The following is a 16,467-nucleotide window of genomic DNA, read 5'->3' as shown; positions in this document are numbered from 1 at the left end:
CAGAACACAGCTGGACACTGCCCTGGGTCCCCCAAAAGTCTCCATCCTCAGAGATGTGCAGAACACAGCTGGACACTGCCCTGGGTCCCCCAAAAGTCTCCATCCTCAGAGATGTGCAGAACACAGCTGGACACAGCCCTGGGTCCCCCAAAAGTCTCCATCCTCAGAGATGTGCAGAACACAGCTGGACACTGCCCTGGGTCCCCCAAAAGTCTCCATCCTCAGAGATGTGCAGAACACAGCTGGACACTGCCCTGGGTCCCCCAAAAGTCTCCATCCTCAGAGATGTGCAGAACACAGCTGGACACTGCCCTGGGTCCCCCAAAAGTCTCCATCCTCAGAGATGTGCAGAACACAGCTGGACACTGCCCTGGGTCCCCCAAAAGCAGAGCTGGGGGTGATGACAAGGTACCAAGCAGTGCCCTCTCCAGACAGGGATGTTCCCTTCAGCAGTGAGCAGCACCACGCACATGGCAGGCAGGAATGCAAGCTGGCAATGCCAAGAGATGGTTTTTCCTCAGATCACCCCCAGCCAGCCACATCAGGCAGCCTTCAGTGGCTGCAATATTACAGCCCTCCTTCACAGGTCATTTTTTCCTCAGCAATAAGCTACAGGTGTCCACTCACACAGCTTTCTGCCGCTGAAGGTGGCTCAGCAAACGCTGCTGGGGCTGTCTGGTTTATCATTACTCTGCTCCTGGAAGGGCAGCCCAGTTAAACACTCCAATGCTCTGTTACATCCCCATCCCAGTCACTAATCCTCACCCTGTCCTTGTGAGCACAGGGACAGCCAGCTCGGCCTTGCAGGGAGCAGAAAAGCAGGGATCTTCCCCCAGAACTTTTCCCCTCGGCACAGCTTTGTCAAATCTGGGGACAGTCAGAGCCAGGGGCTGGGGCTCTTTGGCCCCAAGAGTTAACCCGGCACCGCACCTTGCTTTGTCCCGCAGACACCGAGAACAGGGCGGAAAAAAAAAATAAAAAAATCCCTCCTGTACCCTCCTAAACCTGGACAAAACAGGTTTTTAATGAAAGCAGCACTTAATCATTATTCAGCGAATTCAGAGCGGCGGATATTTGATGCAAACGCAGAGTTGGTTGGAACTCTCCCGTGCCGGCTCCCTCTTTGTCCCTCCGTGAGCCTGGGAATGGGTGTGATCTCCGGGTAGGAGTGTCTCTGCGGTTAAGAAGAGGATTGAATTACCGAACAGAGCTGTTCCCGAGCTGACAAGGTAGCAGAACAGTGAACAAAAGTGCCTTGAAACTCGGCGGAGAGCAGAGAGAAGGAGCTCGGTGGACAAGGGGCACCTGCGAGGACACCGAGCACTTTGCAGCCAGGTAAGAATCTGCACCCTGCCAGATTTAAATCGGCCACAGCTGCTTCAGGACTTTTCTTACTTGGGATAGCAGGAAACAAACAAAAAATTAATATCCTCCACACTTAAAAATAAAACCAATCCTTCCCCTGTTACAAGGCAGGATGCTGGAAGGAGCCCACCCTGATTTACATCGTTTGGGGCTGGAAGAAGCGGCTCTGAGCTTGCCAGGAGCCCCGTGTCAGGACACATCTTTTCCTTTAGCTCTCTGCACAGACTGGCTTTGATTTCCTGCAGCGACCAATTACCAGCGTTTTCTTTGGGCCTGGCTTGTTCTGTGTTTTGCTGCCGTGGGGATTTACCCAAATCTCGCCTGCTTTTGGGGGTCCAGGCAGCCACAGAAAGTCTTTGGAAGTTGCCACCGATGGGTTTTATTGTCATCCCATCGACAGATCGCTAATGGCCGGGCTGCTGTGCTCTGTAAATAGAATGTTGTTCTCATCCTGCTCGTTTGAGATGCGACTTGCACTGAGGTAAAATTGAGTTGTAATGGAGTTGAGCTGCGGGCTCATTTGCCAGTATTTTTCTTAGGCGTGCCTATTAGGAACATTAATATTTAACACAAAGGAGAGCTGATATGAATTAGCATCTGTGGGAGGTTCACGCTTATTCAAGGCTGCCCTAACGCAGATGTAAACAAGTGTTAGAGCAGCTGAAGCAAACTGGCCCCGCCAGAGCAGCACTCAGATGCTGGGTGAATCATCCAGGTGCTTTTTACACACCGCAGCCAAATGCGCTGATTAGAGCCTGCAAAGCAGAGATTAGACAATCACAGGGCACTCGAGGGGTTTTATCGTTCCCCCGGGATGCCAGGTGGAAGGCAATGCAAGGACGGGCAGAGCAGGAAAAACCCTGTAGTTGTATTCCCTCACCTTCCTCCTGGCAGAGCCAGGTGAGCATCCCCTCCTCCTCCTCCTCCCTGCACAATCAGGATCCTTTATCCTCCTCCAGCTCCTCGGAGGTTTCACGATGTTTTTTCCCAGGCAGGACTTTGAGGCAGCATTGCCAAGTTCTCCCAGCTGGGAGCAAAGGTTTTGTGCCATGGCTGTGAGCAGTGTCACCCTGATCTCCTGCCTTCTCCTGTGTCCTGGGGCTTAGGCTGTCAGTAAATCCCTGCTCTTGCATGGCCAGGGATGCTGAAGATCTCCACGCTGTCTCCTGGTCTTTCCCATGGAGCTGTGCAAGTGTTTCTGCACTTTGAGCATGGAAGTTATCTTTTCTATGATGGACCACCCATCCTGTGGTGATCCATCCCCAGCTGAGGAGGAGGCTGGCTTGGACACCTGCCCCATGCTTGGAAATATGCTGGGGCTCTGTGCTGGGCACATCCTGCTGGACCAAAAGCCTTGCCTCAGTTTCCACAGAGTTAAATACCTGGTGACCCACTTGGAAGCAGAGCAGGAAGAGAAATGCTCGGTGCAGTGAAGGGAGCTCAGGGCACAGCCAAAGCCTTGGTGCTTCCTGACCCAGATGTGTTTTTGTCACCCCTGGGGAACACCTGTGCCACCACTGACCCTCCTCAAGGTCCCTCCCTCATGACATTTTTGTGTCAGCCTTCTGAGATCCTCACTGGACTGACACAAGCCTCAGGCTGGGCTTTCCATGTCTGAAATGTCCATCTGCCCGAGGAAGGACTCCAGTGTAGCCACACCACACCCAAAGTTTCTCTCTTTGTTTATTTATGTATATTTTTCCACTTCTGTTGTCCCCTCAGAGGAGCAGATCCTTCAGTCACCAGGGGAAACACTCTCCCACAACTCATTAAAACCTCTCCTCTCATGAGCTCTCTCTCCATATAATACAACCCTGGAAATGGGCCTAATTGTGGTTTATCCTGGATGATTATACCTTTCTACTGTAATTCCACCCATTCTGGATGTGAAAGGGATGCAGAAAGGGGTGAATATTTGTCATTTCAAGTCTTTGGCATCTTTCACTCTGAAAAGTCCAGGCACCAAGTGATGTGAATCCAGTTCAGTTGCCTTGATTGCTGAGGATCTCTGCTTGTAACAGAAACCCTCTCATTTGTTATCTGCCTTTATCTGAGCCTCTCCAGGCATATCTGAGGCAGTGCTGGGTACAGCAACAGTGGAACTTGTCATTACCTTATATCCATGTCAGGGATGTGACACGTGGGGGACCTTAAATTGCATGGTTGGGCTCCATCCTGGGCAGTTCCTGTGGCAGGAGCTATTCAGAGCAGTCGACCTCTTCTACCTAAAAATGTCCTGTTGCCATGCCCTGGGATGAAAGGAGAGGTTTGTGCCTGGCCCTTCATTTAAAACTGCTCTTACAAAAACAGCTGCACAGGGTAGAAAACAGGCAGTGCTGGAAATTGTGTTCTTTTTTGGGTTAGAGAGACTATCTAGGTACTTTGGGAGTGTGCTAGAGGCCTGAATTACTCTCCTTTGTTGCTATCCCACCCATCCCAGCCTTTCAGATGTCTGGTTCCCTTCCTGATGCTCAGACAAAACTCCCATTGGCAACTCCTGGTGAAAAAGATTGTCCAGGAAGAGTGACTCTGTCTAAAACTGCTTTTACAGTGTTCTCAGGGGTGTTTTATTCACCTGGCTTCTTCCAGGTGATGTGCTGCTCTCTCTGCTTTCACTTCTGCCCAGAGAAGCTGAGAGCAGCCTCACAAGCCCCTGGGGGTTGGAAGGGCTGGGTGACACAGTGACAAACACACCGCAGGTGAGGTGTGAACACAAGCCTGGAGGGTAACACTGCCACCAAAAAGGTGTGTGGTGCTTGAGAAACAAAATTTCCCTCTGAATAAACCTCTCACATCTCACTGGGCCAGAGATGGAAGTGCAGTCACCCACAGAGCACCTGCTTAGGTCCAGGGCTTTTCATTTGCAATCCAAAAGGTAAACCTGTTTGGGTTTTTTGATTTGTTTTGTTGGGTTTTTTTTTAATGGAAGTTCTGGGTTTCTCTTCCCAGGCTTGATGTCATGTTTGCAGGTCTGAACTGGGACAAAACTGAAACTGTCCCTTCTTTTTGGTAGTTAATATTAATCTTGCCACTTTCCACAGGGAAGCCAATACTCTGAAACCAGTTCTCCAGCTGGTCTGAGTGGAGACAGAGCATCTCCCTGCTCCATCACCACCAAAAAAAAAAAGATCCTGAGGGCAAAGGCTTATTCAACTGCACTCATTAAACTGTGCACCAGGGGAAAGCTGCTCTTTGTCCTGCACACATACACATATGTGAATTCTTACAATAAATATAAAACTGTTGTGTGCAGCAGCAAAAATCCCAACTCTTATTTTTTGAGAAGGGTGGGCCAGGTGGGCACTGGCACTTGGGTTTAAAGGAGGTTTTATTTGTGGTGTTTGTCTCAGCTCATGCTGGCAGAATCTCGGGGCACAGTGGATGGCACTGAGCCCCCACACTGGGAGAGCAGGGGGAGTGTGACAAACTGGGCTCCCCACCCAGGGGTTTTCCTGTTAGACCAAGGGAACAGCAAATCCCTCCTGTCCAAGGTTCACTGGATCTGCCCTAGAGCAAACACCAGGATGAGGAGAACCACCCAGGGGAAGCCCTCCTAAGACTTGTGCAGCTGAAACTGAGATGCTCAAGAGAAGCTGGATAAATCCTGTTCACTGACCCTTCCTCCAGGCTCTGCATGGGAAGCTGGGGCCTTTTCTTCAATTTCAGCTGGGAAAATGCAATTTTTTATTTTTTTTTTAAAGTTTTTCTTCTGCCTGTAAGCTTTTGAAGAGCAGGTGCTCCCCAGGACATTCTTTGCACACTTTCTCTCCTCCCTGATGTCTCAGCTCTGATTTTACTTAACCTGCAGCCATGGGGTTAAATAATGCTCTGTTAAAATGCTGATGTGGCAGAGCATGGTAACTTTTTTAGTGGAGGTGGTGAGTAATTAGAAGTTGGTTAGAACCTGAACAACTTCCCTGGAAACCAGGAAGAGGAATTAAAACGTCTTTGCTTTTCTTCTGTGTGCACCTCCTGCCCTCACCGTGGCATGAAGCTCTGCCTTGGATGCAGTGCTGGTCCTGAGCCAGGAATTTCTCCCTTTCACCAGAGGAGAAAGAACTAAAAGAAAGGAGAGATTTGTTCCTGATGAATTGGCAAGCTACCTGCTCACCTTTCCCTTGGGATGGCTCCGTGCTGTTGCTGACTCAAAAACCCCACGGAGAGGGGCTGGAGGTGCAATGGATACCTTTGAAGTAGGTGTGGACCAAGCTGAAATTTATTATTTGACAAAAATGCACCTGGCACCACAGCAGCACAATGCTGTTGCTGGTAGCTTTTATGCAGAAGGTTTTTAACAGCTTCATGTGCCTGTTTTTTCCTCATGGATCTTCAGAGGGCTGGGTTTGCACAGCAAGAGTTTGTTATCGGTCACAGGGGCTGATTTCAGGGAGATCTTCCTGCAGCTCAGCCTCTGCTGCTGCTTAGGAAAGCTTTGAGCCTTTTAGGGCTGCCCTCAGCCTGCAGAGACCCTGCCTGCCTGGAAGAGCCTCCTGCTTTCAAAGACATCCTGGGGAAGAAGGACTCCCTGGGAAAGAACTCAGCCAGGAGCTGCATGGGTGCTCTGACCTTCTCTGTAGGACACCAAGGCCTGCCAGCCCCACCTTCAGCCAAGTGGCTCTTGCAGAGCTTTTCCAGAGCCAGCCAGTGCTGAGCTCTGGGCTCCACATCCAGAGTGATGAATGTGGAAACTCAGACTGCATGACTCGGGAGCTGTGGCTGAAATCAAGGTTCTGATTTAATTGTCAGTGCATTGTTCCTGCACTGTGAGAAGTTTGCTGGGACAATGCAGCTCCATCGTTCCCAGGACAAGAAGTCACCTGGTACAATTTTAGAGGGAGGACTCAGAGACAGCAGCAGTTTGGGGGGGAAAAAAAAAATGCTCTGACAAATCAGTTTCCCAAGACCATCTGCTTAAAGATCAGGCTTTTGGAATGCCACCAGCAGGGAGATAAACAGAAGGGGACAAGGGGGATCATGAAGAGCGGTGTGGAGAGATGAGCAATATTTCCTGGATGGAGAGAGGTGTTGAGCTAGAATTTATGGCAGGTGGAAATGCAGCTGCAGGGACCGGTCAAAGTCAGAGGAGATAAATCATGAGGTGCCTTCCCTTCCTAATCAGATGTCCTCTGAGGAGTTCAGAGAGGGAGATGAGATACAGATTGAGGGCTAGTGCAACTGGGAAGGTGGTTATTTGCCAGCAGTTTGGTATTTCCTTGTGCTCTTTGCTTTTATGTCAGGAACAATGGAAGGACTGGAGGATTAGTGAGAAGTCCATCCTCACAAGGAGCTGAAAGGTAAAGCTCACAGCCTCAGTGGTTTTCTGGGAATGACCAAGTATCAGCTGCTAAGTCTGAGATGCCAGAAATGGCCAGGAGGTGAAGGCACAGGTTATAAGAGGTCACACTAAGCCAGAGGTCTGTCTGTTTCTTGTAAGGCCTGGGATGGTGGCTGGAGATGGGGTAAATTTCCTGGGTTCAAGAGTCAGAGCAACTGGGTCCAGGAAACACTGGTCAACTTTTTTTCAGGTGAGGCAAAATGGTTATTGCTCTTTCAGAGTCCAAGAAATTCCTTGGCTAAATTAATCCAGGTTTCTGCATCCTTTAAATTTACTGAATAGGGAATTCAAACCTCTCCTGGGCTGTAGAGCACTTATAGTTTGAGAGGCCATCATTAACATTAAACCATCTCTTCATCCTGGGCTCTTATATCCTCACTCACATTAACCCTGAACAGGCTCAGCATCCTCAGCATCCCAGCCCAGGAGCAATGAACAGGCAGCACCAGTCACCCGAGGTGTCAGGTAGCTCATGGAGTGGTGATCCCTGGCAACCATTCATGGAAAAAGGAGGAAGCCTGCTCTGCTTAAACCAGTGAAGTCCCTTCTTATCTCCAGAGCCCTGAGGAGCACAAATCTCAGTTCATCCCATCCAGTGCCCCATCTCAGCTTTTGATCCAGCACCACTTAAGGCTAAAAAAGCCCTTCAAACCATTTCAAGATCCATCCTGATGATTTTGTAGCATGGACAGGGGATCTTTTCTGACCAGTGGAGGGGGCTGAAGCACGAGGGCCAGTCCATGTGTTTGTCTTATTGCCAATCCCATGGGAAGGAGCAGCTTGCTGGAAGTGCAGCACCTGAGCAGCCACAGAGCCGGAGGAGCTGAGCCCAGAGAGCACAGCCCAGCCATTCACTCATCTCATTTCAAAGACATTAAGTAAAGCCAAGCCTGCCAGCTTCCCTAATAAGCTGTTCCAATGTTTAATTGCCCACCGTGATCAGAAATAGCATCTTATTTCAAGGCCTGCTTTACGTAATTTTAGCTGCCAGGCAACAGCTCTTTCCAAGAAGGCTGAAGTGCTCCCTGTGGTCACCCAGGCGTGTCTGGGCAGAGCCCTGTCCTTGGCTTGAGGGCCCACTGAGCTCCTGAACCTGGACCTCACAGGACTTGGAGCAGGAGGATGAGCTGAGCTTTTTCCTCTTTTCCCACCCCCACCATACATCTCCTGTTCCCTGTCCTCATCAGCACGCTCCAGAACATCCAGCATGGGCTGGAGGAAGGTCTTACAGCTCTTAATGTGTAACAACCTGAGAGAGGAGACAAGCCCCATAGCTGGCACTCCCTGATTTTCCTGTGGCTGAAAAGCTGAATTTCACTCCTCTGGGCAAAACAAGAGTTAACCACTGTCCTCTCTGCAAACAAAAAATGGCACCTACTTGGGCCCAGATGCCCAACTATAGTGGAGACAATGAAAGCAATTCAACAGCCCCTGGTTTACCTCATCTAATGCCAGTCCAAGTATTCCCAATAATTAGGCCTTTCAGCCTGGAAAGGCTGGAGTCACAGCTGCTTCCTATTTTCCCAAAGCTGTACAGAGCATTAGTCATTTCACTGGGGGTTTTTTATTACCCTGACTACAGCCCAGGAAGCACGCGCCAAAACCCAGGCAAGCCAAAGCAGCCTGAATTCAGAGTGTGCTTCAGGAGCTTGAAACGTTCCCCTGTCCCCTTTCTGAGTCCTGGATTTTCCTCCCCACCCAAACAGCCCAAGACCGCCTGGAGAAACATCCTGCTAGGTCTGGGTTCCCAGCATGGACCGAGCTGACCCAACGGAGCAGTGATTGCTGCCACTTCCACCCAGCTATTAATCATTAACCAGCCTTGGGAGTGACCTTGACACTTAATTAGTCATGTAGTCCTTCCTGAAGGCAAAGCTTTTCCCCTTGCTGTGCTGGTAGGAGAGGGGATGAGGGCTGGATTTAGCAAGCAGGAGTGTTGCTGTGATTTTGGAGTGCACAGAGGGCAGGGGGTGTAAGGGAGACCCATCTGCCTTCCCCCACCAGCTGTGTTGCCTGGATTGTGACAGGAAAAGCTTTGATTTTAGCTCTGGAGGATCCAGGTGCCCCTGGCTGTAACATCCAGTCAAAGGCCAGCTCCAATGTTCGGTTTCCAGGTTCTCTGTCCTCAGTCAAGAGCAGAATTTGAGCTTTGCAATTTGATTTACAGCACCTCAACCAAGTGGTGATGACCCAGCAGAGCAGCTCCAAGGCAGAAGCTGCCTTTGCTGTGCAGTGACCACCTCTCAGCCCACACTCGTGGGGTGAACTTTTCTCCTCTTCCCATGGAGAGAGGAAGATTTCCCTGGCAATGGTGGCAATAGGACAGGCTGGCCCTGGAGGAGGAAATCGAAGTTGCAGGTTATTAATGTGGGGCAGAGAGATGTGAGCTACAGCTGCTTCTCTCCTCCTTTCACAGGTAAAGCTGTGTCTGCAGAAGGAAGCAAATCCATCCCCATAACCAGTGATTTTCCCTGGTGAATTCCTGCCCCAGAGGCAGCTGACTCACACTCCTTGCCAATTTGCATTTCACCTCATGCTGAGCAAAACTGGTTTGACTGAGATAAAGGCAAGGCTGCCCCAGACACTGCTTTTGAAACCCCAAGACTCTTAACTCTTAAATCCCTTTCTGTCTTCTTTTTAATTTCCAAAAGTTTCTGCCCCTCATGATTTCAGTACAGATGGGAAGATTTCACACCATAAATACCAGATTTCACGTCTGGACAGAAGTTGAATTATGGGATCATTAAAACCCCACATTAAATCATTAATGAAATGAGCTGTCTGATTACATAAGTCATATTCCTATTATTTCTAACTTGGCCACTGGCCGAAAGAAGCTGGAAAGTCCAAGGAAACAGACAACCTTGTCTGTGACTCACACTCCCCAGCCAAAGCTCTTAGGAGGAAGGGAGGGACACCATTTCTCAGAAAAGTGGGGTGTCAGCACTAATTGTGAGGTTTCAGATGGAGAAATGATCCCCAGGAGCAAGATCCAGGGTCCTCATTTTTAATCAAACAGGTTTGATTTGGAATCTGTGGAGCACTGCTGGCTCACAGAGGGTTCTCTCCAACACGGCTGCCTGTGGTCAGAGGAACCTCAGCATCCTTTGGGTTAACTTTTCTGGGAGAGGTTGGGATGCTGGGAGAAGCAGGGATCCAGCTGTGTCTCACAGCTGGCCAGCTGCTGGTTTCCTGAGCTGTTCGGAGGAGAGCACGACGCCTGCTGCCTTCCCCAGGGAGAAGTGTCAGTGGTGCTAAAAAACTTCACTGCCCTCAAATATAAATGTCTTTGCTGGCTTTCTTCTCAGGTTCTTCCTGTTTTGATGCTGGAAGGAAAAAACCCTAAATAAATTAAAAAGATGGCTGAGGGAAGGAGGCTTCACTTGGGTTTTTCCTTAATAGGGACCTTTTGAGTGTGACATTAAAAGAAAGGAGAAGTCTTTTGGCTAAAGATCTGAACTAAGACCATGTTTTGTATTTAGCTCCTGATAGCCCTGTACTCCAGGTCTGTAGGTGAGTCAGGACACGATTTAGAACATGTCTGTCTCCTCTGTGGACACTGAAATATCTTCCTGACTTTTAATCTGTGTGGGTGTCAATCACCTTTCTGTGAATTGAAGTGAAAAATGTCTTTTTTTGTCCTTTGCTGTTCGTCTTCCTGCCTGGAAGCTCTCTGGAGGACCTGAGAGGGAGCTGAAGGTTGCTGAATGTGTTCCTGAGGCCACATGGACTCAGTCTCTGACAGTCCTCCTGTGCTCAGGAAGGAATGAGCACTTCTGGCTGCTGCTGCTGCTGAGCCCTGCCAGGCTGTGCCTGCTCAGGTAACAGGGAGAGCTGGGGCTGTGCTCAGAACACCCCAGGAAACACCTGCATCTCCCTACTGCCTGAGCAAGGAGCCTGGCTCTGGCAGCTCTGGGCTGTGGGAGGTCTGGATGGACCAATGTTCTGCCTGTGGCAGCATTTCTCGTGCTCTTGCTTTGTGTGCAAACTCTTCAGGGTGACCAGCACTTGTTAGGACTTCACGGTGTCACATGCAGCGCTCGTAACGCGGGCAGTGAACACCTGGCAGGGATCACATCTCTCTTTTGCCCTCCTTCAGAGGAACACTGAGCTGTGTTTTCTCTGGAGGCTGGGCCTGGATTTGTGAGCAGGACTGGCTGATAGGGAAAAGGCTGATGTGGATTGTGCCCCTGCACAAACACAGCCTATCCTGCGGCTGCTGCAGCGGAGCCGGCTCCCATAGGATGGAACTCCACGTTTTGGTGTACGGTGGTTTGGGATTTAATTTGCTTCAGAAAGTTGCCCTGTAAACAAGCTGGGTTCAGAATCTGTTTCTTGAGCAGAAACCACAGCAGTAGGAACAGGGAGCATAGCTAAGGATACTCCTTTTTTTCCTCCACAACTGAAAGGATGAATGGGAGACCTCCACCCATCAGAGGGGCAGCTGAAGACACAAAAACCATCTCAAATATTCTCAGGCACCTTTGTGTGGGCAGCCTGAAAGCTGCTTCTTCCCCATGCAGAGCTTAGGAAGATGCTGGTTTTTGTGTAAAACAGACATTCTGGCTATTGACTGGATCACCCTGTGTGCACTGCTGTGCCTGCACTGAGATGGGAGCCTGGTGCCCTGAGATACCTGTCTCAGTTTGGAACTGAATATTGGCCTCAAGTAGAAGGGCTTCATTCCTTGGGCTCCCAGTGCCCCAAGGCCAGGGGTCCTGACCTGACCTGACCTCCAGTGACTGGCCCAGGAGGGCACAAGGACTCCTGGAGGTCCACTCGTGTCTCCTCCACCCCTCATACCACTGTGGGGACAAACCAGTCTTGATATCAGGTCCAACAACCCAATGGATCCTTTCCACCTTGCTCAAATCCAGGGAAAATAATCCCCCAGCCAAACAACAGTGTCCTATCCAGTGTTTGCTGGGCTGTGATCCTACACTTTGCTTGGTGAGCATGGATAGCCTGGGAATGGGGGTTCAGCCCACATAACTGTTAATGGCAAAGAGTCAGAGACACTTCAAAGTGTGGATTTTCTGTATTAAACCTGCTCTGACAGTAAGAGGAACCCAGCTGACCAGCACACTCACTGTTGCATCTAATCATATAATTATGTTGGGCTCTCTTCTTCCTTTGCCTTCTAGCTCAGACTGCAGGATGACAGACGGTGACACAAATCTCCCAACCATCGAGAGAAAGCTGGGACTGCAGATATGGGGCATAGAGGTAGGACAAGAGTGATGGCACATGTCCCCTGTCACATCTCCTCTGCACATCTGTGTGTTTATGTTTCAAGGAAGATGAATTCTTGCAGTAATCTGTGTGGGAAAAGAGGGACCTACAGATAAGATACAGTGGGAAACAGACTCAGTATTTCCCCATGAAATGTTCCACATGTTATTGTTTTGGTTTTCTGCTCTGTAAAATGGAGATGATAATATTTACTAAGGGAACAGGGATGTGGTGGGACTGAAAGAATTCCTCCAGCACTGGAGGCTTTTCTCACCCCTTTTTGGAATCAATGCAAGGCTGCTTTTATCACGCCAGAAATTCTCTGTTTCACCAAGATGGGTTATCCATAGGTACCCTTAGTTCACACCAGCAGCTGCCATGGGGAAGACACCTATTTTTGCAGCAAAGGCATTCCATGGAGTCTATTTGTACTTCTTCCTTGCCTTTCCTACTCTGTCACTGCAAGGAGAGCTCCTGCAGCCTGTGAGGTTGCCTTTTTGCTAGTGGTGGTATCTGATTTTGGACTGGAACCAAGCTGTGCTCAATTCTGCCTTTTCCTGGCCCAATTCACCAAGAGTGGGTTTAGACTGAGGTGCAGAATCCACTCAGGGGAGCAGTGGGAAGAGGTCCCAACGTCTCCAGGTGATATTCAGCAGGTCACAACCACATTCCAAATATCACAGGGTCTTCACCTTTCCATTTCTGTCCCAAGCACTGCACTGAGCTGCTTTCCAGAGGATCTGTAATTAGAGCTGTGTGGGTTCACAGGGGTCAGGCTGGTATGCTGGGAGACAAGTCAGGCCAGCAGAAGAATGTGTGTCTCTAATTTCAGGAGCCTCAGAGCCAGCTCCAGCCCAGGAGCTGCATGTGGACTGGTGGATGGCACAGCCAGGCACCTGTGCTGGGCAGGCATGGCTGGTTAATTATGCACTTGTGCTAGAGGAAATCTGCAATCTGGAGGGGTGAGGGACCATCAGTGTCCTCAGCTCTGTCTTTTCTCAGCACTGCTGGTTGCCCTGAACCTCCAGCAGAGTGGTTATCCTAACAAAGTGCTGAAAGCTGTCCTTGAACTCACAGGCACTGAGTAAAAACTCAGTAAAACCTTAGTTTGTGCCCAAAACTAAACCTAGCATGAGATGTGCTCACTCTCCTGGGAAATTCCCTACAAATGCAAGCTCTGGAGCACTTTAGCCTGACCCCAGGTCTAAATCCACAGGATTGCAGAAAAGCAAGGAGACTAAAACATACTTGTCAGTCTGTCCAAGCAAAATCATCCTTTTCCTGTTCTTGCACCTTAGTATTTTGAATATTCCCTCCAGAAGTGGCATTTCCCAGCTCCCAAACTCATCCCTGATTCTTCCTTCTCCAAACCCTGATTGTCACCTCATTGTTTTTCCACCCCAGCCTGTCCTGTTTCATACTCACCAAGTTCTGGCTTTGCACTTTTAGCAATGATCCCCACACTGATTTCCTTACAGAACATGAAGATGGTTCCTGTACCTGAAAAAGCTTATGGGACTTTTTTTGAAGGAGACTGTTACATCATTTTACATGTAAGTAATACAGCAAACACTGGTATCTGTTGGGCAACTGGTTCAGCCCTTTTTATTTAGATCTGCCTTGGTTCCTGTCCTGTGGAAAAAGCACTGTTGAAGTGGTTGTGCTCACCATCTAATCATGGATCTGAACTTCACATGGCTGTTGTGACAACACTGTCTGTTTAGTAAATCAGTTCAGAAGAGCCATTAACTTAGTAGTTCATTAAAAGTGTTTATCTTCCAGTCAACTGAGTCATGCACAGGTATGGCAAAATGACCAGTACATTCCTGGAAAACTCAATTAAGGTCCACATTTAAATTATTTATGGGAGTCCTTGGGGGATGTGGGATGTGACCAGCTGGAGGGTCTCATTTTTAGCAGGTGATGTGGGATGTGAAGATGTTCCATGTCGTGTGTCACGTAAGCAGCCCATCTCGTGTTCCCATAAGGACACTTCAGCCACACCCAAATTTGATCCAGACCTACCTGCAGCCTGAGCCTGGGCTGGCTGTGAAGGGCTGCTGAGAACCAGCTCTGTGCAAACTGCCTCGTGTTCTCAGATAATGTGTTACCTCCTAAAATCCCTTCCAAATCTCTTCATCTGCATGGAGCAGCCCAGGTCCCATTGTACCAAACCCCATCCATATGGTGGAAACCAGAAGCATTTCCCACTTCCTGGGTCTGAGAGTGCCTCCTGCAAACCTCCAGCAATGCCTCTGGTGCCCCACAATAACCAACTGCACATCCACCATATGCCAGGATGGGAAAGCAGGCTGGGACAGCAGCACAGGATGTGTCTCCTGCTCAAATGCCCCACACATGTGCCTTTGGGGTGCCTTCTGAGTGCTGGAAGCCTGAGTTACAGGCCTACAAACACACACTTAGAGCAGAATACTGGAGTCCTTGCAGAGAGCTGACAGTGTAAATAGGGATTTTGATGCTCACAGACTCAGCTTCTGTTGCAACAACTTCCCCAGGCAGAAGAGCCCTTCATCAGCCCACTATTCTCCTTTTCCCTGGAAGACAGGAGGGTAAAACACTCATCATTGTAATCTGCTTCTTTACTGGAGTCTCTTCAAATAAAGATCTTCTGTGGGACAATAGGACTTTGATCATCTTCAGTAGCAATGTATTAAATTGAACAATTTTTCCACAAATTAATTATCTGTGCCTGAGGAACAGAACTGTATCTTATTCAACTCCTTCTGCTGTGTTTCACTGTGGTATCACTGCACAAAGCAAATAAACAGAACTTAGTGTCAAATCCAGCTTAGAAAATGAGCTTTTATTACCTTTCCCAGGTGTCCACAATGGGATTTAACACAGTGGGTGCTGAAAATTAACTGGCACAACTCAAATAACACTGAGCACACCTTCTTCTCAGCCTGCTTGCCTCCTTTTTCTAGGCTGCTGGGGTTTCCTGTAATAAGATAAATCCCAGCATGCACACACTGGTTCAGCTTCATTTGGAGTTATGTCTGTTTTGCAATTCAGCAGGAATTCCGAGGCAGTTTGTGCTGCTCTGTCATGTGCTATGAGAACGACAACAGGAGAGAAAGAGTAACATCCCAGGCAAATAAACAGCAGTGTGCACTGCATTTCAAAAGGTGATCTATGAGAAGAATCTGCTTTAATTCTTAATATCAAAATATACAATAGTAGGGCAAGCTGAACACATTAATTTTTGTAATTGCAAAGGTGTTCGGTTTTCCTTGATAATAGATAGGAGTTATAAAAGAATATCAGACAGAAACATCCTTCAGTTCAGTTTATAAAACCCATAAATCACTCTGCTGAATAAGGAGAGCTCCAGGCTGAGCTCCCAGGGAGTACCTGAGTCTCTGTCCTCTCTCCCCTTGCCAAGGAGAAGGGCAGAACTGGGTAAGGGCTACATGGTCACTTGCTTTTCCCATACAAAAATGGGCTGTGCCTTCATCCTGTCTTGTCCTTCCCACCTCTTCCAGACCAAAAGGACATCCCGTGGCTCCGCTGTGGATCTGCACTACTGGATTGGCAAGGATTCCTCCCAGGACGAGCAGGGTGCCGCGGCCATGTACGTCACCCAGCTGGACACGGCGCTCGGGGGCAGCCCGGTGCAGCACCGCGAGGTGCAGGGACACGAGTCCGAGACCTTCCAGAGCTATTTCCGCAATGGGATCATGTGAGTAGCTCCAAATGACCTACATCGAGGTGGGTCATGGCCCCTGGGGTCCCCTATCTACGTCTCTCAAAGATATCCATGTCTCAAAAATGTGAAAAATACGGGTCAGCCCTGATGCTGGTTAAAATTCAGAGTGAAGAGTTCCCATTTTGAGGGAATTATTTATAGCGTTCAGTCTGGAGCCGTGGCATTCTGTTCCCCTGGTCATTTTCCCAGATATTTGCAGTAATTGAATCTTAACCTCCCTTTGTTCACCTCAGGGTCTTCGTTCCTCTCCTCCACAGACTTTCAAGTGCACATTCAGAGCACTTCAGAGTAATATCCACCTTAAAGTGAAGTGTTGATTTGGCTCATGCTGGGTGTAATGTTCCTGTAGTGGAAGGAAAAATTGAGTGAACTTGTGTCATCTAAAAGATAATGTTGAATATATGATATGCTGATATGTTGAATCCAGTCCCAGGGTCTTTGCTCACTCTGAGGTTTTTGGAAGGATTCCAATTACTGTCCTCCAAGGAAGATCTTCACTGGCAATAACACCCTGAGTGCTGCTTTGGTTTCAAGCAGCTGGAGGAAACTCAGATGAAAACCCATCAATATCAATATCAATGTCAATATCCTCCATCCCAGTCTGGCTGGATCTCTCTGTCTTGTGCATCTCAACAACCTGTCATGAATCTCAGAACTTTTCTGAGACAGAAAAGTGCTTTTAGCCTCATCTTAAAGATGAGTAAGGGGCAATGAAGGATTGAAAATCAGACGCTCAAAACCAGTCTATCTGGAAAGCCGTCTGCCTCTGAAATTAGCATGAATTAGAATTCATCTGAGTCTAAGCCAC

The 16,467-nt window shown here is 48.8% G+C and overlaps 1 protein-coding gene across 2 annotated transcripts in view; it reads left to right on the top strand.

Annotated features, from left to right (window-relative positions):
• The first annotated feature begins 1,125 nt into the window (after positions 1 to 1,125).
• Positions 1,126 to 16,467, top strand: part of VILL (villin like) — a 33,051-nt gene continuing 17,709 nt past the window's right edge. Inside the window, exons 1-4 of one of the 2 annotated variants that reach the window (XM_023921998.2) lie at positions 1,126 to 1,335; positions 11,845 to 11,926; positions 13,411 to 13,485; positions 15,436 to 15,632. In XM_023921998.2, the coding sequence (XP_023777766.1) occupies positions 11,858 to 11,926; positions 13,411 to 13,485; positions 15,436 to 15,632 (341 nt within the window). In that variant the 5' untranslated portion in view covers positions 1,126 to 1,335; positions 11,845 to 11,857. Of the gene's footprint in view, positions 1,336 to 10,374; positions 10,522 to 11,844; positions 11,927 to 13,410; positions 13,486 to 15,435; positions 15,633 to 16,467 lie in introns of those variants that run through there. The other variant, XM_086866583.1, reaches the window with a different exon arrangement.

The sequence above is a fragment of the Cyanistes caeruleus genome, chromosome 1 (genome assembly GCF_971803275.1).
Source record: "Cyanistes caeruleus chromosome 1, bCyaCae1.hap1.1, whole genome shotgun sequence".
In the NCBI taxonomy this organism is placed as follows: Eukaryota; Metazoa; Chordata; class Aves; order Passeriformes; family Paridae; genus Cyanistes; species Cyanistes caeruleus.
Note: the sequence above shows the minus strand (reverse complement) of the source record. Positions and strands in the feature narration are given on the sequence as shown.